The 24,230-nt window shown below is 44.8% G+C and overlaps 2 protein-coding genes across 6 annotated transcripts in view; both read right to left on the bottom strand.

The window, feature by feature from the left end:
- LOC110506202 (zinc finger protein 609) overlaps positions 1–4,035 on the bottom strand; it is a 98,310-nt gene extending 94,275 nt beyond the window's left edge. For 2 of the 4 annotated variants that reach the window (XM_036981380.2, XM_036981379.2), the window contains exon 1: positions 3,523–4,035. The gene's annotated coding sequence lies outside the window, so the exon portion shown is untranslated. The remainder of the gene's footprint in view (positions 1–3,522) is intronic. The other 2 variants (XM_090223041.1, XM_036981381.2) reach the window with 1 other exon arrangement.
- A 6,636-nt stretch (positions 4,036–10,671) lies between these two features.
- The window catches only part of trip4 (thyroid hormone receptor interactor 4), an 82,623-nt gene continuing 69,064 nt past the window's right edge, over positions 10,672–24,230 (bottom strand). For both annotated transcript variants that reach the window (XM_090223049.1, XM_090223050.1), the window contains one exon: positions 10,672–11,038. In XM_090223049.1, coding sequence (XP_090079175.1) covers positions 10,974–11,038 — 65 coding nt within the window. In that variant the 3' untranslated portion in view covers positions 10,672–10,973. The remainder of the gene's footprint in view (positions 11,039–24,230) is intronic.

The following is a 24,230-nucleotide window of genomic DNA, read 5'->3' on the forward strand; positions in this document are numbered from 1 at the left end:
ACTTGAAATCGGCCCTAATTAATAGACCATTCCGATTGGTCGGTCGACCTCTAACATGCAGACTACTTGCTACACCGTTACAGAAAGCTAAACCAACAATCACACAAACTGAAAATGGATACAATGTAAACGCAGGTCCACCGAGGAAAAGACGTAGCTAGCTAGCATTGATTTGTTTTTACAGAGACATTTGAGCATCTGACATAACATGGTGAGTGATTAACATTAATTTCTCCTGTCCCCTCCCCCACTCAAGCTGTCAAATCCTCCCATGTTTGACCAGCTGTTTTCAGCAACTGATTTTTTTAAATTTGGTTGTCATATTGGCAGTTTTGCTAGCAACAAACTATTTAGCTAGCGTCTAGTGTTTGATATGCAAAGCGATCTCCTCGTAATTAACAGTCAGTGTTTTGTGTCCTGCCTTGAAGCCAAACTCTTCTAGCTATGCCAGGCATTATCAGCACATGTGGATGTATCCAAATGAATGTCAACAGAAAACATCGCATTTGCTGTTTTTCTGTCTGCAGAGGTCGTGACTGTGTAGCCATAGCTAGTTGGCTAAGTGTCAGCAAGCAAGAAGAAGAACATTGCCACTGAGCATGAGCATGGCAATGGAACAAAGAACGAACGACTGGGTCACATCTCTAGCAACCAAAAGATGAGAAAGTATAAATTTGCATTGAAAAATATCAATTTCCGTTTTTCTACCAGCGTGCTTTTATATTGTTTTCTTTAGCACCTTTGGTATAAGTGGGATAAATGCCTCTACATTACCTTGGAAAAATGAACTCTGCAAAGGGACTCGGCTCCACATCTTCCCGCTGCGTCGTCCATTAATTCCAAGGTAACATACAGAACGTTGGCGTTTATCCCGTACGTATACTCAGTGCATGTGAGTAGTGTGTCCAATAACAGCTTACAACACAGACTGATAAAAGTAGACAAACCAGGCACATCCTTGACATAAGACTTCAGAAAGGCTTAAAGTTCAGTTACAAAATGTAATGCAGCTAAGCCTACTGAATATAAATTGAGGTTCTCACAAAACTCAATATCTCACCACACGCTTTCTGCTATTCAATCATTTTGAGCTGTTAATGATACTTAAAGCAAAGCAATTAAACAGGACAAGCTTCAAGAACATAAAAATCCATAAATGGATCAACTTTTAAAAAATCTGGATAAAGATCGCAACATTTGCACAGAGTGCATTGGAGTTTTAACAAGACCTTCACCCTGTGGTCAATAGGCTTTGAAGTGGTATACCTGGAACTTTTGTTAGAGGAGAGGAGCGCTGTGTGTGTATTGGCCAGTGGGAATCTGTGTATTTATAAGAGATGCTGATGTACAGTAAAGAAGCTGTGTTACTCATGACATGTCGATAACGGTACAGCCCACTGGACTGAAAGCTTTGTCAAACTGTAATAGGAAGTGGCAGGGGATCTGAAAAATGTGTACAAACGACTTCAAGTAAGACTGTAGGCTAGGTCAGAAATACATGTCCTTGAATAACGCTAAGCAAACACAATTCAATCATAAAATCGGCACATTTCAAAACAATTTTTTTTAAATCAATTGGAACCCTGCTTTTAGCGTCATTTCAATTCCAGCCAACCTCTGAGAATTGGCTTTGTTCAAGTGACTGTTAGTGATTCCCCTGAGGTTTCAAATTGCCAGCTACCTTTTAGGATGTAAATCCTCTCTAGTGTGTCATCAGCTGATGTTACCATCAGATGACTGGAGCCACACTGACGTACTCCCTTTCCTGAAATAAAACTAATCAGATGCTTCAGGACTCTAAACAAACAGGCTGAAAAATCATTGTTCAGTGTAGTTTAATGCTCTACTGTTCCTGATTCTCAAAGTGACATCATAGATGATTGGCTGATCCAAGACAGGTAAGATGAAAACATGTTTGTTTCTGAGACATACCATTTGTCCCATGGAACATAGTCACTGTAGAATTCACTCCTTCCGTGGGTCCACACTCCAGATCAAAGTCCTGCTAGCAAGCTTGATTTCTCCATCGTCAGAATAGAGTAGACTACAAATCACTGATTCACCCATGTGGGCCAGTCCAAGGTAATGGAATTACGCTGAAACTCCGGTTTCACACTTTAAAATGTATGCCAAACAAAAACCATTGATTTTCGAGTTTAATAAACCATACAGCTCTATGAACAATGACTAATTTGAACAATTTAAATAAAAAACATTTACTGGAAAAACTGCGCAAAGCTGGGTCACAGAATTACGTTTTTTTTTTTTTGAATCTATGGTTTTTGGTTGGTTTACATTTTAAAGTTAACAATCTGAGTCTCAGCGTAAATCCATTACCATGGAATTGCCCACATGCATGGAACCTGTAGCCTTTACAATGTGTTGACTCACTAGGGATATCTAGCAGTACTATGGAATACACACACAACTATTGGGAAAGTACTGTCTACTATGTATTAGGGAAGGTCATGATAAGTAACCAAGATAAGTGTGGTTCACAATAAACAATGTTTTTCCACATCTGGTTTGATTTGTTAGCAGTGGAAATGTTTAAAAGCGCCAACATGGGCCGAATCCCCATCAGACTTCCAAGGCATTCAGCCAAAGTCTTGTTGTTTTCCTAATTCATTTCAAGTACTAGAACAACTTCATACTATGTTGACATTGTACTTTCATAATTTTACTAGGCAGTGAGTGTTCTCAAAGCCTAGCCTATACCAGTATTGGCTGCTGAAACCCACAGCCATGTCCAAACTAGATAAATCATCTGTCAGTCTCTAGCATGTGGTACTTACTGTAATAATAGCAGATATGCTTGAGATTGGGAAATGGTATGATATTTTAATACAGCGTTTAGCTAGCAAGCTTACACATGTAGAGCCAAGGAGAGTTGTATTGGCATGCAACGTTCTGTTGGCCGACAAGCTCCACTACAGGCAATCCCTGCAATGCATGTGGCTGAGCAATCAAATAATGTCACAGCGTGCATGAGGTGTTAATCTCAGCCCTGACATTGCTGCTCGAGTTGACCTTAGGTTACTGGTTAGCATAGAACCAAAATATGAACCCCAATCACCTCACATTTTATAAAATGTACAGAATGCCAATATGGCTAACTAGCTAACTTCCAAAGACTGTTATTACCCTGTCGCATATTGTGAAATAAGCGTGTCAAGCTAGCTTGCTAACTAACGTTAGCTAGGCTAATTGGCTTCTAGCTGCACGATTTGATACCTAGATTCAGAATATTGTTCTGTGTTCGTGGCAAAGGGGCTTCGTTTAAAATACATATTGGTTAGCTAGTTCTTTAATTTCGTAGTTAGCATTAAACGGTATCCATGTCAAATAATGTTGCTTTCTGTGACAAACTTATTGCTAGTTAGCTAGGTCTCTCAAACAATGAGTTCTCAGGGCATAGCTAGTTAGCTAACGTTAGCTAGCTTCATTGCTAGCTGGCTAGCAGTCTCTCCCAGTCCCACCACATATCAAAATACAATATAATTATATTTAGGCGACACTTACCCCGTGTGAAAACCCCAGTACAACGACGGATTACGTACACTCCATAGATAGAAAGAGTAAAAGTAATTGACGAGAATGACAACAAAAATCTGTCAAAATAACCACAGACCAATGCACTCCCCAAGAAATCCAACGGCAAGGAAAAGGAGAGGCCAGCAATTCACTGGACTGCTGCCATCACACTTTGAGATCCCGTTCCAAATCGAAAATACCGGCTCGGGCGGTCATTTTTAGCTTAAATCTCGAACCATTCAAGGATTTAATATTTCCCTTTGGTCTCCTGTACAGTAAATCCAACATTGAACAGATTTCCTCCCTGGGTTAATTCCTCTGCTTTCGATGTATCTGTATCTTGCTGGTTGTTAGTACCCTCCTATACTGGAGATTGATACAACGTAACCAACAAGCAGAACGAGCTGCTAGGAAATCCAGGACAAACGTTCCATTCGGATTGAACTATCTTGCAGGAGGGGTGCGCTTGAGTAAAAAGAGACATATCTGGAATTTGAATGGATGATATTGTCGTTTTCACCAAATGTTTAATAAAATGTAATGAAATCTGCACACATCTCCAAGTAATACATTCATAATACATAAACTATATGGCAAAAAAAAACATTGGCTTGATAAATTAATGTTGTGTCCTCCTGCATTTTGAGTGACAATGTATCATAACATTTGACAAAAAATGCTAACATAATAAGAGCATTTAATAAAACATGTATGGCCTATTTATTTCCTAAAGGAAATTGTATTTTATAGAGTGCCTCCTTCAATTAGGGATAATAAAAACAATTTGACACCATGTACTCAGAACTGTATATTTGGAGAGCAGAATACATTTCCCATGTGGATGCCATGACATATTTCAGGGTAGAATATATCTGTCAGCTATTGGTTTTGAGGAGATGAGAGGAAATATTTTATTGGGCTAAAAATGTAACAAGAGAATGATACTACCAGCAATACTTGACTCATGAGTTGTTCTGTTCTTTATTGTCTTTAAACAGGTCCAGTCCAGAAACAACCCTTAGACCCCACACCCTGTAGGCACTTTGTATATCTGAATGAATTGGATAGCTAACAGTGGAGGCTGCTGACAGGAGGATGGCTCATAATAATGACTGGAATGGAGTGAAAGGAATGGTATCAAACGCATGAAGAAAACAGTTATAACATGTGCTTGATACCATTCCATATACTCCATTCCAGTCATTATTATGAGCCATCCTCCTCTCAGCAGCCTCCACTGATAGCTAAGTATAAGCAATATAGTAGCTCCACATGTTCCCCATGTTGCTTATACTTATTAAAGCCTTTTCAGAAGTGCCTAGGAGACATTCCTGGACCAGGTCAGTGTGGCTCTTCATTTATGGCCTGGGACCTCAATGGTATAGTGTGGCTTACACTAGATTGATGAATCTCCAAGAGTTTTCACTGCAGGGTTGACGGTTTTGATTGCACACAGCACGGTAATTACACAACAATTGACACAGGAAGACATTTCAGTGAGGTGAAAGCAAAAATGTTTGATCCTCACTCCTTTTTTGGATTGAATTATTTGAAGTGCAGGTCAGTTGAAGATTTTAAATAAGCCTAACTTTGATGGAATGAGCTGTCTGAAGGCCTCACAAGATTCACTCACAGTACCTAAATTCCATTGTTCAGAAAGACTTACATCTCAACCAAGATATTTTATGTTGTATCATTTTAGGAAGCAGGCAGAAGAATTACAGTACAGGAAGGAGACACAAGGAAAAAATGTGTCTGTCATGTTGCCATTTCTCATAAAGCGCCACAGATAACCTTTCATGTTTACCCGCTTCAAACGGCTTAAAGAGATCCTCGCCCTCTCTCTGGCTGCTGCACGGTTTCCCCGGCAACAAGAATATGATAATGTTCCCTTTGACGTGACAGAAGGAATCATCTCACTAACAAACAGAGACAACAGGCACAGGGAGGCCTGGGGGGAAACTGAATTAATGGGCTCATTTTCACACAGAGCCAAAGCAGCAGTCAGCCACCGTCCTCCATCTTCCCATGCGTTCCCCGCTGGCAGGCACACTCATCCTCCCCCAAGGAGCAGCCAGTCTCCATTGGAAAGATAAATAACAGTCAGTGAATGAGCACAGTGGGGAGAGAGAGATCACTGATGACTCGCCCTTCAAGTCGCAGGCATTAGACCAGGCCCCTCTCTGTCTGTCTGCCTGACGTGCCAGCCAGAAACGCAAATGAACAAGCTGTGTCGACAGTGTAATATTTTTTCCCTTGCTGAAAAATGGCAAATCAATCAGTCATTTGGAATAACAGAGGCACCGGTTTCATTTGTGGAGTCTGATCCTCCATTACCACATTAAAGAGACACTGTGAGCCTTGAAGCTCACCCAGGGATGATAAACACTCTTTTAATTTAGGCATTGTTCTTACACAAAGTATGAATAATTTCAGCCAACAGCAAAACAGAAAAAACTATTTTCAAATAATGCACCTTTCTTTTTTGTCCACAACACTGCTTGTCACAACAATGGGATTGGTGATAAACATGAATTCATTTAGAAAGTAGAAAGAAAGGATAGATGATGGCTCAAATTCAGTCTGGCAAAGGAGAACGTGTTAATATGATAGATAGATGATAGATTAAAGAGAAACAAGCATGGGATCATGTACAGCATACACTGAAGATGAACAAGGCAGGGTTGGGATCAATTCCATTTCAATTCCAGTCATTTCAGGAAGTACACTAACATTCCAATTCTCTTCAATGCTTTTCAATGAGAATTTGAGTTTGGTTCACTTTTTGAATTGAAATGGAATTGACCCCAACCCCTGGAACAAGATGTTCCAGATAGGAGTGAGAAGGTAATCAGCATACCTTGGTGATATACATGTACTTAATGACAGTTGAGCTGAACTACAACACCGTATCTGATTACAGGATGTCCTCACTGCGGTTGCTGTCTAAAAGGCATTGAGTGTGTCTCTAACCAAACCATGTAAATACTGTTTACTCCTGTCCTGGCCACATTAATCATACATTAAAGTACTATAATGGAGGGCTTAGAGGAGAATGTTACCTCTTCAGACTGGCACGATGTGTCTAAGATGGATGGAAACACTACAAATGAATCCAAGAGTGAGAATGCAGAAACCATGTGGCAGGTAGGCAAGGGCATTTTATCACAACAGCCACACATTGATTCCAGTACAGTCACGAGGAGACAACTGTGTATTCAATTTGATCTCCCTGACTGGCGGTGAAAAACACTTCAGAAGACGTTAACTACAGTTTTGGGATGGAGATGGCAGGGTGTTTCCTGTCCACCTCCGCTGTGGCTCTTTCTTTCCTTCTGTCTCTCCGCTGGCAAATTGCACCAATTATGCCATCTATCATTCCATCACAGGTTTTGAGGTTGAGTAAATGAATGAGAAAACTACCGTCTCTAGCTCCTGAAGTAAACAACAGCAGTGCTTTGCTTTCCCATCATGTTGCGATGATATGCTGATAGTCTCCTATAAATACATAGAGTGTAATACATACTTGACTAAGAACCCATCCCTGAGGCTTGAAAGATGGATCGCTACGTTTTTTCCCCTTTGCAGTGCTTACAGAGAGCCTGGCTGTTCGCTAGACCAACCCATGTGACCCGATTTAGTTCTGATGACAGATTAGGTCCCAAATTGGAGTGACTCGTCTGGACAGACGTCTCTGCAGCTGACAGTAATACAATACAGTTCTGAAAAGCTCTATAAAAAGTCCCAGTAGGAAGCTTAGTGTGGAGAGTAGAAATGTCCAGGTATGATAATGGCGTTGATGTCCATATAGTATATCCTGCATATCTGCCTTGTATCTCTGCAAGTGGTTTAGATTCATTGTCAGGCAAAGAAGCGCTGCTTTGGCTATTGCATGCATAAAGGGGATACTATACCTGTACCATTTTGAGTAATCCCCATAGAATTTGACAATTGTTGCAGCTACTATCTTAGTTGGTCAGGTCAAAAGGGGCCAAGACAAATTGGGCCAGTTGAATTTGCCTGGTGATAAAGCCAATTTGTAATGGACACTTTCATAAGGTATAGATCAATGCTTCTGCACAGCTGTCGGATGTTCGGAAACCAATACCCATGATCAAGTCGAGCCGGAGGAGTTGTTCACTTGGGTTGGTGCACAGATTCACTTACCTTTGCCTGGCATGTATGTCTTTATACCCTGTTGTTTGGAGGTTTGGCTGACTTGTAGATCTGAGTATCTGCCGCGGACGGTGACTAGCTCAGGCCCGCCCTGGAGGTCAATCAGGTCGGCTCTCCAGCGGCATTCTCCATAACAGGAGAACGTCAGATATAAAAATGCTCTCCCTCTCCATCTTACACACTGACTTGCCTTTGGGGAGCCAGCCAGGCAGTTCGTTCAAAGGTTCATGTGCTTCACTTCCTCTGACTGGGCCTGCCTGCGACCTCCTGACTAACTGAAGCTGACGAGCCATGAGCCCCAATGCGGGCTGGGCAGATGAACACTGGAGCTGGCAGGCCACGGCTGCAGACAGGACTTCTGCTCTACTTAACAGCTTTATCAGCCAGTCTTACATCAAGGAATCCGTGGCATGCCGAACACACAGGCAATCAAGGGTGTGATGAGGAAATGATGCATTCCACACACAAGACCTTGGGAGGAGGGATTGGATGAGACAGAGAGCAGACAGTAACTGACAATCTGTGGTGGGTTTCACAAGTGGTGAACAAGTTTTGTTTTTTACTATGGAAAAAAAATCTTAGGTTTGTTTAGATGTTGGCAGCTTGAGAACACATTTCAGCCAATTTCAAGGTGATTCAAAATACCATTCTCAACCATTTTGAAGACGATGAAGAATTTTAATTGAAGGTACATTTTTCCAAAATAGGGGGGGGGCGGTTGACAACAGAGTAATGGATGACGCGCCACAAGCCGTTCCTGTGTTGCATTGTTCCCCAGTCGCCTCCTACAATTCCTCATTCCACATCCAAGCCTAGGGGGGAGGGATTTCCCCCAATCCCCTTCCCAATCACCCTTCAGTCCTCAACACAAAAGACCTGCTGCTACCACTACTAGAGCCCACCCCAATGAATTCCATTTCAATTACATTCAAACATTCAAGTGAATATAATTGAAAAATACCAATATGAACTAGTTGCTGCTACTTATGGCATATTAGTGCATTTATTGGATTGGAAATAATTGAATAGGAATTGGAACCCCCCACTATAAAGCAGGTGGTCGCTGGGTGTCTTTAGCTCGTGAGAGGCCTAGGTGTAGCCCCCCTTATTCATAGCCTCAGGTAGTCATGTGTCTGTCCTCTCCCATTCAGGGAAGTGGATAACAGAGGGGGGGACGTGTGAAGTAGTTGCACTAGCATTAGCTTCAGGCAGGGGAGAGGGGAAAACTGCTGCTAGGAAGCTGGCGTGACTGAGAACAGGAAGAGAACAGGAAGTGCCGCTGCTGCTCACATTCCATCCTATTAGAGTTCATTCTCCTTTCAGAGAGCAGAGGACCGGGCCCTTTCTCATTATAATGTCTCACACTTGGCCCTTTGTTAACATCATTAGATCTCTCTGTCATTTTGCGCACGAGGAACGCTGTGAGTGATTTCAGTCGTGTTTATTTAAACATGCTTAGTGACATTGCAAATGTTTGAATGTCGGAATAACAGAAACAGGGCCTGTGTTTGTGTGAACCGGGTGTCTGTTGTTATCCAGTGAAAGCCCTGATCTGGTGGGGGAGGAAAGAAAGCCACCCACAAGGCAAGTAGCTGTCATCATTGATTCAGTCAGGCTGAAATTTGTGGAGAATTCTTGTACACCCTTGTGGGGGGGAACTTTTACAAAGGAGAGCTCTTACGCTCTCTGGGTGGCAAAGATGACTGGGAGGATTGGTGCAATTAGGTAGGCTCATGGTAAAGGCTGTCTATGGGAGGGCTGTGGCTTAATCTGCAACTCAAACAAGAGAAAATCTAGGCTAATCAATGGCCAATTACAATGCTAGGCATGGATACACAAACACATTACAACTTGCAATGGGTGTGCGAGGTGATTCATGGCAAAGAACCCCCTCGGGCAAGAAAGGGCTGAGTCAAACAACCACTCAAACAAAACATCTTGATGGAAATAACCACCGAGCTAAAGTGGTTAAAACACAAAGCACATAATTACCATGGATCGACACAAAAACAAATCACAACTTGTGAAAACAGCACACGCTTTGAAGAAAATGACAATTGAGTGACTTCTAGAAGGTGAGAAAGGTGCAAATCAGACTAAATAAGACTAATTTAATGGGCTCCAGCGCTGCTGGCTTTCAATGACTGTGCCTCTGTGTGGAGTCATGATGCTCGTTTAGCACCTTTGTTAATTTCCTGTTGAGGTAAAGACACTCCTGTCACCAAGAGGACACTCAATCCCACCGAGGGCCAGCCTGACATGACTCCAAGAGGCCTGCTTCTGACAGCTATATAATGGAGAGAGAACAGGAACTTAATCGCTTGTGGCCAATTGGTCCGTCAGTCACCACGGAATTCCATGTTCGGCCTCCACCGCCCCATTACATCTGAAAGGAGTGCTTTTTTTCTGGAAAGAGTTCTATTTCACAAATGTACAAAAAATGCGTGGTGACGGTTGAGTGGGATGACTGATAGGACAAGAGAGCAAGTTTGGTGCTATGGTTGACGTTTCTTTCAGAGTCATCTTCTAGTTTGGATTTCCCCTCTCATTATAGATGGGTTAGCTGACAACGTCATGAGGTACAAGTCAGCGGGGTGTTGTGATTATGGATGGCCAGGTTGCTAGCAAGAATGACAAGAAACTACCATGCAGGGAATTGTAAGTGGCTCGTTTCATCTTGTTCTTCTTCTGTTATGACTGATTTCATGTCAATATGGCAACAAAAAAAAAAAATAGCTGGCTAGCTAACCAACAACTGTAACAGTGTATTTGAAAGACAAGTGCTCATTGTGCAAATGTATTTATGTTTTCAATAAACATTGTAGACAAAATATACTGTAGCTTACAAGCGGTCAAAAATCTAAGCCAACCCCATCTGTTTTGCCCCATATTTGCAAACGCATCGGTTTTGTTGCTAAACCACCAACCTGTCTACGGTCAAAATAAAATAAAAGACAGAAATTACATTTCAACATTGTTTATTGCAGAAAATACAACTGTTCAAGAGTACACAGTATAGAATGTAGAGAACCTGGTAATAACTTTCCTGTGTGGTGAATGTCTGCTTAGTCGTTGTCCTTAAACTGTAAATGCCTTGAGAGGATGCCATGTATAGCCAGTGTGTCCATATTTATGTTTTGCTGGAACTCCATATAAAACACAGTAGTCAGAGTATGACCAACTCTGGATGTTCTCATCAATCTCCGCCTCTCCTCCAGCTGGTCCACACTCTCTCTTTGCTTTCTCGCTCTCTCTCGCCAACGTCACACGGCCGCCGACGGAACCAGTCCCATCTTCGCACCCCTATGATATTGACTCTCCAGCTTGACTGTGAAAGGGGGAAAGCAGAGAGGAAGGGAGGGGGGAGGAGAGAGGGAAGAGAGGGAGGAGGGAATGAATCAAAACACCATCAAAGGGACAGAATGACCTTTCAGAGAGCTCAAGGCCTGCTGATTAGAGGCGTCCGGGGCAGATAGGAGGGAGAAGGCCAGCGAGGCTGTTTATCCTGCTGCTACCACAGACTAGCCTTCAGCTTTTTGTTCTGGTACATCTAGTCAAGTCTTTCTAGGCTACATCACACTACACGTATAACTAGGTCTAATAAGCCCCTGCTTATAGTGGCCATTTGGACAGAACCATTCCTATACGAGGTGGCTTACTTTTAAGAAATATGGCCAATATACTACGGCTAAGTGCTGTTCTTATGCACAACGCAATGAGGAGTGCTAAGATACAGCCCTTAGCCGTGGTATATTGGCCATATGCCACAAACCCTCGAGGTGCCTTATCGCTATTATAAACTGGTTACCAACGTAATTTGAGCAGTAAAAATAAATGTTTTGTCATACCCGTGGTATACGGTCTGATATACCACGGCTGTCAGCCAAACAGCATTCATGGCTTGAACCACCCAGTTCATAATTAAGAATATATACTGGATGGTTATCAGAATGGGGATCAATTCCTTTGCATTGGAAAATCAATAAAAATGGTTAAATATTTGATAAGTGTCCTCACAGGGCGCTAGGCTACTACAGCATATTACATTCAAAGGACCATCAATACAGAGCATAGTGTTAACCCAGCTTTACACCACTGACTGACTTCCTAATAGGCTTTATGGACCAGTCAAAGTGGCAAACAACCCCCCCATACATTCACTAACGTGCCTCATAACCTGCAATGGAGGAGATAAGAGCCTAATAGAAGCTTTCCATAGGTCTTTGACACTATCAATTCAAGACATGTCCGGCAGATCCTGTCCCTTCCTCCATTGCAAACATGAGTCTGATTGCTTTTCTGAAGTATATCTGAGTAGTGAGTACCAGCCTTTTCTCATCCTACCCAACCATTTCAGGTTACAGTCGTCCACTAGAATCTGTCTAAGCAGACTTTCCTCTTTGGGTGATGACAGGGCTCAATGTGACTGCTGCTGGCAAGGATAGATTGTACAAAACAGCAGCAGAGTCTTATGTTGAAGTAGGCCTAGTTGTATGACTGGATTATTTGAACAGCCAAGACTTTGACACCAATCAGGACCGCAGCATAGTCATGATATCTTGTAATCGCAGGTTAAGCAATGTTTACTAGTTAGCTTGTTAACACAAACAAGCTAAGCAGTTGAAAGCCAACCCTGGGCCAGTTGCAGATGGCACTCTGTGCAGAAAACTCAAGTTAATCTGCAATGGCAGGCCAGCAGCCAGGTGGCCTAGTGGTTAAGAGCGTTGGAGGGTTAGTGTAGTGTTTTAACCCTGGTTCTGTTTCTCTCCAGGTGGGTACAGTCGATGGTTCGAATCCCCGAGCCAACTAAGTAAAGAAATCTGTCGATGTGCCCTTGAGCAAGGCACTTGACCCTAATTGCTCCTGTAAATTGCTCTGGATAAGAACGTCTCCTACATCACAAAAATGGAAATGTAGCAGCGGCTGTTTGACCTAGAAAGCTCTGTGGATATTCAAGCGGCACAACAAGTATCAAGAGCTGGCTGTACGCTGGTCTCCGCTTTGTAGGCCCTCTGGTGACATTGAACTCTTTGCAAGTTTTTTTATTTTTTTATTTTACCTTTATTTAACTGGCAAGTCAGTTAAGAACAAATTCTTATTTTCAATGACGGCCTAGGAACAGTGGGTTAACTGCCTGTTCAGGGGCAGAACGACAGATTTGTACCTTGTCAGCTCGGGGGTTTGAACTTGCAACCTTCCGGTTACTAGTCCAACGCTCTAACCACTAGGCTACCCTGCCGCCCCAGGGTAGACCCTGCCGTCTTGAATTAGCATTTGCGTTGCTCCTAGCATGGCTATTTCTCAGCAGTACTTATTCATTGCCGTATCGAAGCCATCTGGGAGTTGAGCTCCAACATAGCCCATCCATTTCTTCTTCATTCAACCAGTCACCTGGCTCTATATTTAACATAACCCTACCTATTTATTCTCAAAGCCCTTGCAAAACGTTAATACTGTAGCTAGTGCCAAAATGAGCATCTCTATTCCCCCAACAGAGGTCATTCACACCACATAGGACCCTCAAGCAATCCCTGGCCACTACAAGCCATATTAGGTTAGATGATCTGTGTGGAAGCAGCAGTTAACAGTTAAACACATTGTAATCTAGCACGACGGAGCCCAGAAACACTCTATTCAGACAGTTAGCACTGAGGTCGGTTTTCCAAGGGGCTGAGGTAGGACAAACATGATGTATGTATAACAGGCAGCAGTGGTTGTCAACTCTGTTTGTTTTTCTATCTGTCTCGTCACATTAGAGCTCAACTCCATGCCCTGGTTGTGGCTGTGTAAGCACGGTGTTAAGGAGAAGTGCTGTTTGCTCACCATTTCCAAACTTGCCTCAAATACTGACATGTATTATTTGTGTGTCTCTCTGTTATGCCTGGAGCCAAATCTCCACAGCAAAGGGAGTGCCTCTGGATTCTGGCAACTAGCTACAAATACAGTGGTTGCCCAAGTGACAATGTTGAATGCTTGAGAATGTTTATGTCACAAACCAATGCCCTGCACCACACAGAGGACTTTGTTTCTGGCCTGAGTAAAATGTTCCCTGAAGTTGTGTACATACTGTACATCTAACATGAATTCTTGCAGAAAAATTGTGTTTTTGCATAGGCTAATCCAAACCAGGTGACTGGTTTTAACAAAACATGTACACTAGTTTCACTCATACCAAATCAAGAATAGTATTTGACTGCTTCTTTGCCTCAATATAAAATCAACTAGAATTTCCCCCCTAAATGACTTACCATGACCCCCACGGAGCGAAACAACAAGCCAGACAAGGCAAGCTGATAGTTCACTTGTCAAGTGCGTAATTAAGAGTTAGCGTTTGGCCAGCTCGGCTGATTGTGTCTGGGAAGTGCTAATGCCAGCTCAGTCTAGTTCCTCTCTGTTAATGGCTGGAGGGGCTGCTGAGTGGGCTGCTGAGCAACAGCATTTCAGAGTGGATGCTGAAAGAGTGAGATGGGGAGAAGAGAGAGAGCAAGAGAAAGGGAGACAGAGAGAAAGGGCAAGCGATATAGAGACAGAAAGAGAGAGGCTGTCACATCGATCGGTGAGACAATTTCCCATTGATTGCTGGTCTGTTTGGGGGCTGCTGTAGAGAGGTTTATTACCCACACACTACAGCTGGGGAGGCCCAATAATAGGTGCAGTGTGTCTGCAGAGGGCTAGAGCTACATCATCAAGCCTGTAGAATACACCCCTATTTGAGCGCACACACACGTTATGTTCTTCTATCCTCATGGGGACCTACAATTCATTTCCATTTAAATCATATTTCCCCTACATCTGAACCTTAACCCAAACTCCCAACCCTGTTTACTCTAATTGTAACCATTCACCTAAGCTTAAAACAGCCTTCTTCCTTATGGACAGACAGTTGATATGTGGCCACACCCCACACTACTATTCCTTATGGACAGACAGTTGATATGTGGCCACACCCCACACTACTATTCCTTATGGACAGACAGTTGATATGTGGCCACACCCCACACTACTATTCCTTATGGACAGACAGTTGATATGTGGCCACACCCCACACTACTATTCCTTATGGACAGACAGTTGATATGTGGCCACACCCCACACTACTATTCCTTATGGACAGACAGTTGATATGTGGCCACACCCCACACTACAATTCCTTATGGACAGACAGTTGATATGTGGCCACACCCCACACTACTATTCCTTATGGACAGACAGTTGATATGTGGCCACACCCCACACTACTATTCCTTATGGACAGACAGTTGATATGTGGCCACACCCCACACTACTATTCCTTATGGACAGACAGTTGATATGTGGCCACACCCCACACTACTATTCCTTATGGACAGACAGTTGATATGTGGCCACACCCCACACTACTATTCCTTATGGACAGACAGTTGATATGTGGCCACACCCCACACTACTATTCCTTATGGACAGACAGTTGATATGTGGCCACACCCCACACTACTATTCCTTATGGACAGACAGTTGATATGTGGCCACACCCCACACTACTATTCCTTATGGACAGACAGTTGATATGTGGCCACACCCCACACTACTATTCCTTATGGACAGACAGTTGATATGTGGCCACACCCCACACTACTATTCCTTATGGACAGACAGTTGATATGTGGCCACACCCCACACTACTATTCCTTATGGACAGACAGTTGATATGTGGCCACACCCCACACTACTATTCCTTATGGACAGACAGTTGATATGTGGCCACACCCCACACTACTATTCCTTATGGACAGACAGTTGATATGTGGCCACACCCCACACTACTATTCCTTATGGACAGACAGTTGATATGTGGCCACACCCCACACTACTATTCTGACCCTATAGTATACACACACTGTTCTCATTACAGCCCGATGGGAAGGAGCCCAATACGTTTCTGATAAACATTCACATCCAGCTTCAGAACCCAAGAGATGGAGCCAAGAGGTCTGTCTGTCTGTATACTACTACCCTGTAATGGAGGACCATTGACAACCGCACCAATTAAATACAATGGCCTTGAGATGGTCATAAACACTGAAAGGCAACACTTCACTGTCGATTGAGGGATAATGGAATAATTCTAGGCGTAAACAAGGAATAATGGATATCCGATATGCCAATCAATGAATCAGCTAGGGAGCTCTTTGTATTCATACCTTGTATTGGAGAATGATAATCCCCATTCACTAAGGTGATTTATGATTGCTATGCAAATATAACCAAAGCTTGATACACTCAGACTACAGGCAATTACTCCACACCAACAGAGGATTGTGATGAGGACGAGGAGAGTAAAAGCATACAAATGCATTATTATATTTATTAACCTTTATTTAACTAGGCAAGTCAGTTAAGAACAAATTCTTATTTACAATGATGGCCTATTAAACAATCATATATATTCTAATGTTGCTTGGCAATACAACCGGGCATGAGAATACCCAGGGGATAAATCTATGTGTTGATTGGGCCTAAAGCCAGGGCATGGGGATGACACTATGGCATCCATCTTGTTTCTGTTTTTTCCAATAGAGCTCGTACTCAGTGAGCCTCAAGAGAATCCCTACATGCCAGACATCTCCTGGCTCTACACTGACTACTGCAGCCAAGTGGATGTGTACACATCATTCAGCAGGAGGGAGGGGTAAAAGAAAGAAACCTGCCTGGATTCTCATCCCGGTGTTAGTCACACCTAATTTATATTCTCTTCCTCAGCCCTGGCTGCTAGATTTACAAGTGGAGGTTGTACTGCTGTGTGAGTCGACTAGCAGGCAGGCAGCTTCCCCTTGGAGGATCTCTCTCCCTCTTCCCCCCTCTCTCTCTCTCTCTCTCCATTCTCCCCCTCAAGCTGTTTTCACAGACACAGAGGGGCTGAAATGGCTGAGTGATTTCTACTGCTGCTGTTGCTGCAGCGCTGCTTTAGTCAGGCACACAACAGGCTAGGCTAACCGGGCCAGCAGCCTGAGTCTGGCAGGTTAGCTACCCACGCTCTGTCTTTTGCCCTTCCCTTCCTAACCTGCCAGACTCAGGCTGCCGGCCCGGACAGTGCGTGGGTAGCTAGCGACTCCGAGGCAGGGTGACAGCGTGTTTACGCCGCTGTCCCAAATAGGGGCTGACGCTCCGTCGATTGCACCTGCTACCACGCACCTTGCCTGGGGAGTGGGTGGTGGGTTCAGGTGGGTTGGAAGGAGGGGAAGTGAGACAATAATGAGATAGAGGAAGAGGAGAGGAATAGAAAAGTGCTTTGTGGAATCATGTTTAACAATTCTCCTGGAGGTTTACCCTGATACATGGGGGAGCTAAAGCCAATGAAAGTGAATGAGCCGAAATGGAGGGAATCAGTCTGGCTGCCATGTGTGGCGTCCATGTTTCTTCTATGACTTCATCATCGTATTAATCCTGCTTCACAGCATCTCTTTCCAGGAGATTGTCCAGAAAAATGTCTGAACAACTCTTATGAAAACACCATGTTCAAATTAGTTGGTTTAAATAATCAAGAAGCGTTTCTGGCCACTTCCAGAATGGACATGTTTAAGGGGGAAAGAGGGAGGGAGAGAAGGAGGGAGCACATTCTGGTCTAATAACTCTATAACCTACTCACATAACATTGACTGGGGGTTTTCCAGTGAAAAATCTCCCAGTGACAAGGGTCACCCATACTAATGTGCCCCAACTGAGGGAAACAGATTCCTCCTGTGTACATGAGTAATTCCAGTAAGGAGCCAGCTCCCCAGTGGTTATCAATCACCCTGGGCTCTTACAGTGAGAGCCAGAGCGACTGGTGCAGCAGCGACGCAGTGTGTTAGATACAGTGGGATCGTGCTTGCGCTAACGCTGAATCACCACCGACCTCGTGTGACGTGAACGCCCCCCAAGGCAATGCTGCTGCAGCGAGGGCACGCGTCCAGAAGACATTTCATTCGTTTCGCATTAGCTTCGATCGTGGCACTCTCGTTAACGCAAAGTGCCGTCGCTAAAATCCCCATGTCTCCTCAGGTAGTCAAATGCCTCAGAAACATTGGCCCCGGTATAAAAATCATCAAATCAGCTAAACTGCTGAGGGGGCAACACAAATTCATCTTTTGTATTATTTAAATCATGATAAGACATTGATATAACTTGAGTGGCATATCACAATGCCTGTATTAAAGTTGTAATGACATACTGCCCCATCATGGTGGATCAGGACGCTGTGTTTATATTCAACCCTCTTCTCATGGTAAGTGACATAATCATTTTGTAATGAATTAAAAGAAGTCAAATATTCAAATCAAGATTGTTCTATTTTTCTCTGTGTGTTAATAAACCGGTCATAAGAATAGGGTCAGTGGTGAAGTCCTGCAGGGACAGCTTTCTTTTGATGTCTATTTCACATCTCTGTACACCACTGCAAATACAGAGAGCCCAAAGAAACAGCAGGACGGGCTTTAGCGATAGGCGTGTGTTTACGCTGGGTTTCTAGACAGAGACTTCGTTCCCCTGCAGCCCCAATGTCAAAGAGACAAAATATCAACAGGAACCTCTTTCTAACAGCCACTGAGGGACTCTGAAAAAGTCAATACTGCTGGTTATTAAAAACAGGTTCTTATAAAGAAGCCTGTTGACTGCCCACATCTAATTAGAATGGAAATGTAGCGTGGGCTTTGAAAGGATCACTGGGGATAGACATTGGCATTTAGATGATGTTATGTCGGGACTAGATTACTGATGACACGGTATTTTGGGGAGATAGTCTTATCAGCAAAGCCTCTGAAATAAGCTAATTGTATCTCGGCATTGACGGTAAGGGGCTGTCATTGTTCTATCATTGGGGATTTGGAGAGGGGTTATACACACATGTACAAACACACACACACACACACCAACCTTCAGAATGCTTGGGTGTGTGTGTAGACCTATTCTCTTGTCTATACATCAGTTTATTTTGAGAGAAACAATCAAATCCTTTATCAGGGGCATAAGTCAAGAACAGAACAGTCAAGACCAAACAGAGAGTCCCAGAGAGAGAGAGAGAGAGAGAGAGTCTCAGAGAGAGAGAGAGTCCCAGAGAGAGAGAGAGCGAGAGAGTCTCAAAGAGAGAGTCTCAGAGAGAGAGAGTCTCAAAGAGAGAGTCTCAGAGAGAGAGAGTCCCAGAGAGAGTCTCAGAGAGAGAGAGAGTCTCAAAGAGAGTCTCAGAGAGAGAGATTCAGAGAGAGACAGAGAACAAAAGAGAAGAAAGGGGAGAGAGTCTCAGAGAGAGAGAGACTCAGAGAGAGAGAGACTCAGAGAGAGACAGAGAACAAAAGAGAAGAAAGGGGAGAGTCTCAGAGAGAGAGAGACTCAGAGAGAGAGAGACTCAGAGAGAGACAGAGAACAAAAGAGAAGAAAGGGGAGAGAGTCTCAGAGAGAGAGAGAGTCCCAGAGAGAGAGTCTCAGAGAGAGAGAGAGTCTCAAAGAGAGAGTCTCAGAGAGAGAGAGATTCAGAGAGAGACAGAGAACAAAAGAGAAGAAAGGGGAGAGAGTCTCAGAGAGAGAGAGAAGAGAGATAGGGAGAGGGGTAGAGAGAGCAGAGGGGGGAATACGTTTATGCTGATCTAGTGCTCTGCATTCTGAGGAGGCTGCATTTGCATATCAGTGCAGCGGAGCAGAGGGAGAAATGTGTCGGCGTTGACAGCAAGCTGAATATCTTAAACCTTCACTGACACCCCTGCAGGCGCTCTCTCAGGCTCCCTCTGATACACACACACACACACACACACACACACACACACACACACCAGGTGGGAGGATTGCTGTGTTCCCACGTGACTGTGTACAGTAGCGTTTGTTTAACGGTCAGCTCAAGTGCAAGGCTCATCTCTGGGGAAAAGCCCCGGTGAAGTGTCTCCATGCGCACGGAGACATCTGTGGGTGTGAAACCGAGAGAGTAAGCTAGAGACATAACAAGAGAAACATTATGTAGTCGTGACCTAAATCCCCACAGTGGCTAATTTCCCTCTATAGCTTGGTTTATAAATATAACATTACTTTTTACCTACACAGGGATGAATATTTGGGTTGCTCCACTACCACAACAAAACTATTAATAGATATATACACTGTTGTCATGACATGCACACATGGCTTTAAAAGGACCAATGGCGAGGAGAAAGAGGAGCAATGCTTTGTATCCAACACTAGCCCCAGTTCATGTTAACTCAGCAACCATCCTCCATACAGTGCCTCTGTGTTCCCACTCTGGTGAGAGTACTGTAGGAGCACTACACTGCTAGCTAAACAATGTCCAATGTCCCGTATCTAAGCATCTTATCTATTCAATCCCATTATATTCATCTGACGGCCATTTCTCAAATGACTCTCTTACAGCTCTCACATTGTTTGTTACCCATTTGAGCTATGAAAACTTTGGTAATTGAAATGTCCGTCAAAAGATGATGGTCTCGCTTGCTGACGATTTACGCGCATGCGACTGACGATTGATAAAAGAGGCCCATTGTGTTGGCGAGATGTTGTTGGTGCCAAAGAATGACAACTTAAAGTAGACTAGAGAACATGTAATTCTAGTTTTTGAAGTTTTGACAGTTATAAGCAGACACAGGGGAATGTGTTTTTCTGACAGTCACACCCCAGGATATTCTATCTCCTCTGAGCTGTCTAATATGACGTCTGAGACTGATGACGGACTGATGTGTTTCAGAGCACAATTCAACACTTTCACTGAGCCTCGTCAACGGCTTAAAAAAACAACACTTCTGACATCATTTAATACCCATATTTCTGACTAGAAATGTCAAGATGTTCTTCTGACAAGTCTTTTACAGTACAGTAGCTTGCCCTTTTTAAAGGAGTCAGTGGTATTTGTGAATATGACATTGCTCATTGCTCAGATCAAGGGGTCTGGTTAAGTTGTCCATTTAGCTCAAGGTTATGTTAGCCCAAGGTTACGATGCAGTCTCCAGGGGCTGTGAATGTCCATGTCTGTGTTCAGAGTGGGGAGTGCAGTGTTGATGGGCCTGCCAATCTCCATTCAGGCTACTGATTGGTGGGAGAGGGCAGTGTGTGTAAAGAGGGGGGGGGGAGGAAGTGGTTAACACTGTGGCCAGGCTCCTTGGCATGCTGGAGGCACGATGACATTGATCTGCCGGGCCCCTTCCATCCCTCTCCATGAAGAGGTAACTGGATTGTTAATAAAAATGGAAATTGAGCCATGCTGCTATCTCACACACACACACACACACACACACACACACACACACACACACACACACACACACACACACACACACACACACACACACACACACACACACACAACCAGCAGCTAGCGTCTCACCTTCCCCACCCTACCTTCCTCACCCCTACCTCCCACAGAGCTGTCTTGGTGACATTTAAACGACTGGACCAATTCAAAGCCTACCACCTCCCTATGTCCTACCCTAGATACTACTACATTCCTCTGTTCCTCAGGCAGCAGACTAACACATCAAATGCATGCATGGCTATGAAATGGATAGGGAGAGGTGGGGGAGGGGAAGAGAAAACCGACAGGGGGTAATAAAGCCCCTTCTGATTAACGGTTTGCTGTTATGTTTCCTATTGAAACACTTAAGAGGGTTAACAACTAAATGCAGGCTTTGGTGGGGGGTTGTTAATGATGGAAAACGTGTCACAACACACAACTAGCGCCCTCATATTCCTGTTTGGAAAAGCATTACTTCCCATCACACAAATCAGTAGAAACTGAAGCCGTAGGAATTCTTTCTTGGCAACCAAAATGACCTTTTCAAAACGTTTTCCCCCCCCCTACTTAACGTGATCCTGGTAACCTCATCACGACATCACACTGGCATCACCCCAAGAAATGGGAGCAGCAGAGGCGAGCGGTCGGACTGAGGACCCTTCATTTTAAAAAAGCGAGCGGCGTAATACGAAATCAATCTGACCCACCCCACCGACCCGCTCCCCGTCGTTATTACTTAGCAACAACGCAGGCTTACCCACTGGCCAGCTCCCCGTCGTTATTCCTTAGCAACAACGCAGGCTTACCTACCGGCCAGCTCCCCGTCGTTATTCCTTAGCAACTACGCAGGCTTACCCACCGGCCAGCTCCCCGTCGTTATTCCTTAGCAACTACGCAGGCTTACCCACCGGCCAGCTCCCCGTCGCTATTCCTTAGCAACAGAGCAGACTTACCCACCGGCCAGCTCCCCGTCGTTATTCCTTAGCAACAACGCAGATTTACCCACCGGCCAGCTCCCCATCGTTATTCCTTAGCAACAACGCAGGCTTACCCACCGGCCAGCTCCCCGTCGTTATTCCTTAGCAACAACGCAGATTTACCCACCGGCCAGCTCCCCATCGTTATTCCTTAGCAACAACGCAGGCTTACCCACCGGCCAGCTCCCCGTCGTCATTCCTTAGCAACAACGCAGGCTTACCCACCGGCCAGCTTCCCGTCGTTATTCCTTAGCAACAGAGCAGACTTACCCACCGGCCAGCTCCCCGTCGTTATTCCTTAACAACAGAGCAGACTTACCCACCGGCCAGCTCCCCGTCGTTATTCCTTTGCAACAACACAGGCTTACCCACCGGCCAGCTCCACATCGTTATTCCTTAGCAACAACGCAGGCTTACCCACCGGCCAGCTCCCCGTCGTTATTCCTTAACAACAGAGCAGACTTACCCACCGGCCAGCTCCCCGTCGTTATTCCTTAGCAACAACGCAGGCTTACCCACCGGCCAGCTCCCCGTCGCTATTCCTTAGCAACAACGCAGGCTTACCCACCGGTCAGCTCCCCGTCGCTATTCCTTAGCAACAACGCAGGCTTACCCACCGGTCAGCTCCCCGTCGTTATTCCTTAGCAACAACGCAGATTTACCCACCGGCCAGCTCCCCGTCGCTATTCCTTAGCAACAACGCAGGCTTACCCACCGGCCAGCTCCCCGTCGTTATTCCTTAGCAACAACGCAGGCTTACCCACCGGCCAGCTCCCCGTCGTTATTCCTTAGCAACAGAGCAGACTTACCCACCGGCCAGCTCCCCGTCGCTATTCCTTAGCAACAACGCAGATTTACCCACCGGCCAGCTCCCCGTCGCTATTCCTTAGCAACAACGCAGATTTACCCACCGGCCAGCTCCCCATCGTTATTCCTTAGCAACAACGAAGGCTTACCCCCGGCCAGCTCCCCGTCGTTATTCCTTAGCAACAACGCAGGCTTACCCACCGGCCAGCTCCCCGTCGTTATTCCTTAGCAACAACGCAGATTTACCCACCGGCCAGCTCCCCATCGTTATTCCTTAGCAACAACGAAGGCTTACCCCCCCGGCCAGCTCCCCGTCGTTATTCCTTAGCAACAACGCAGATTTACCCACCGGCCAGCTCCCCATCGTTATTCCTTAGCAACAACGAAGGCTTACCCACCGGCCAGCTCCCCGTCGTTATTCCTTAGCAACAACGCAGGCTTACCCACCGGCCAGCTCCCCGTCGTTATTCCTTAGCAACAACGCAGGCTTACCCACCGGCCAGCTCCCCGTCGTTATTCCTTAGCAACAACGCAGGCTTACCCACCGGCCAGCTCCCCGTCGTTATTCCTTAGCAACAACGCAGGCTTACCCACCGGCCAGCTCCCCGTCGTTATTCCTTAGCAACAACGCAGGCTTACCCACCGGCCAGCTCCCCGTCGTTATTCCTTAGCAACAACGCAGATTTACCCACCGGCCAGCTCCCCGTCGTTATTCCTTAGCAACAACGCAGATTTACCCACCGGCCAGCTCCCCATCGTTATTCCTTAGCAACAACGCAGGCTTACCCCCCGGCCAGCTCCCCGTCGTTATTCCTTAGCAACAACGCAGGCTTACCCCCCGGCCAGCTCCCCGTCGTTATTCCTTAGCAACAGAGCAGACTTACCCACCCGCGATCAGCAGCTATTGATTTATTTTAGGAGAAGGTGGGGTATCTAAATTGGTCCAAATGTTCAAAATGTTATTTTATGGAGCTCTTTGGGGCTAACAGCAGGTCCGTGCCAGAGATTGATTAGTTCTACTGGACACAGTGTGACCTCCAAAAGATAAGAAGCAATTATGGCTCTGAGAGGCTTTTCCAGCAGTGGTGCTTCAGCACTGCCAATGGGCCATGGTTTTAAATGGATAATTAACGTTGTGTATTGTATCGCTGGCTTCTCTGTGTGAGAGCTCTGCTTGACACTCGTGTGTGTGTGTGTGTGTGTGTGTGTACTGCCTACATGATGGAAGCCCCATTCTTCATCACAGATACATTGCTAATAAGATCAGAGGAGTCAATGTCTGAATATCTACATGGTCCAATTTCAGAGCTCGTTACACTTTCATTACTTTGTACACGTCAGAGGGGTGTATAAACACTACAGTATGGAGCTCCCTCAAATACAATAATGGAATATGGTTTATTATAAACTGGTTCTAGCCCTGAATGCTGATTGGCTGACAGCCATGGTATATCAGACCGTATACCACGGGTATGACAAAAGATGTATTTTTA

The sequence above is a fragment of the Oncorhynchus mykiss genome, chromosome 26 (assembly GCF_057628025.1).
Source record: "Oncorhynchus mykiss isolate SJ-2025 chromosome 26, ASM5762802v1, whole genome shotgun sequence".
Classification (NCBI taxonomy): Eukaryota; Metazoa; Chordata; class Actinopteri; order Salmoniformes; family Salmonidae; genus Oncorhynchus; species Oncorhynchus mykiss.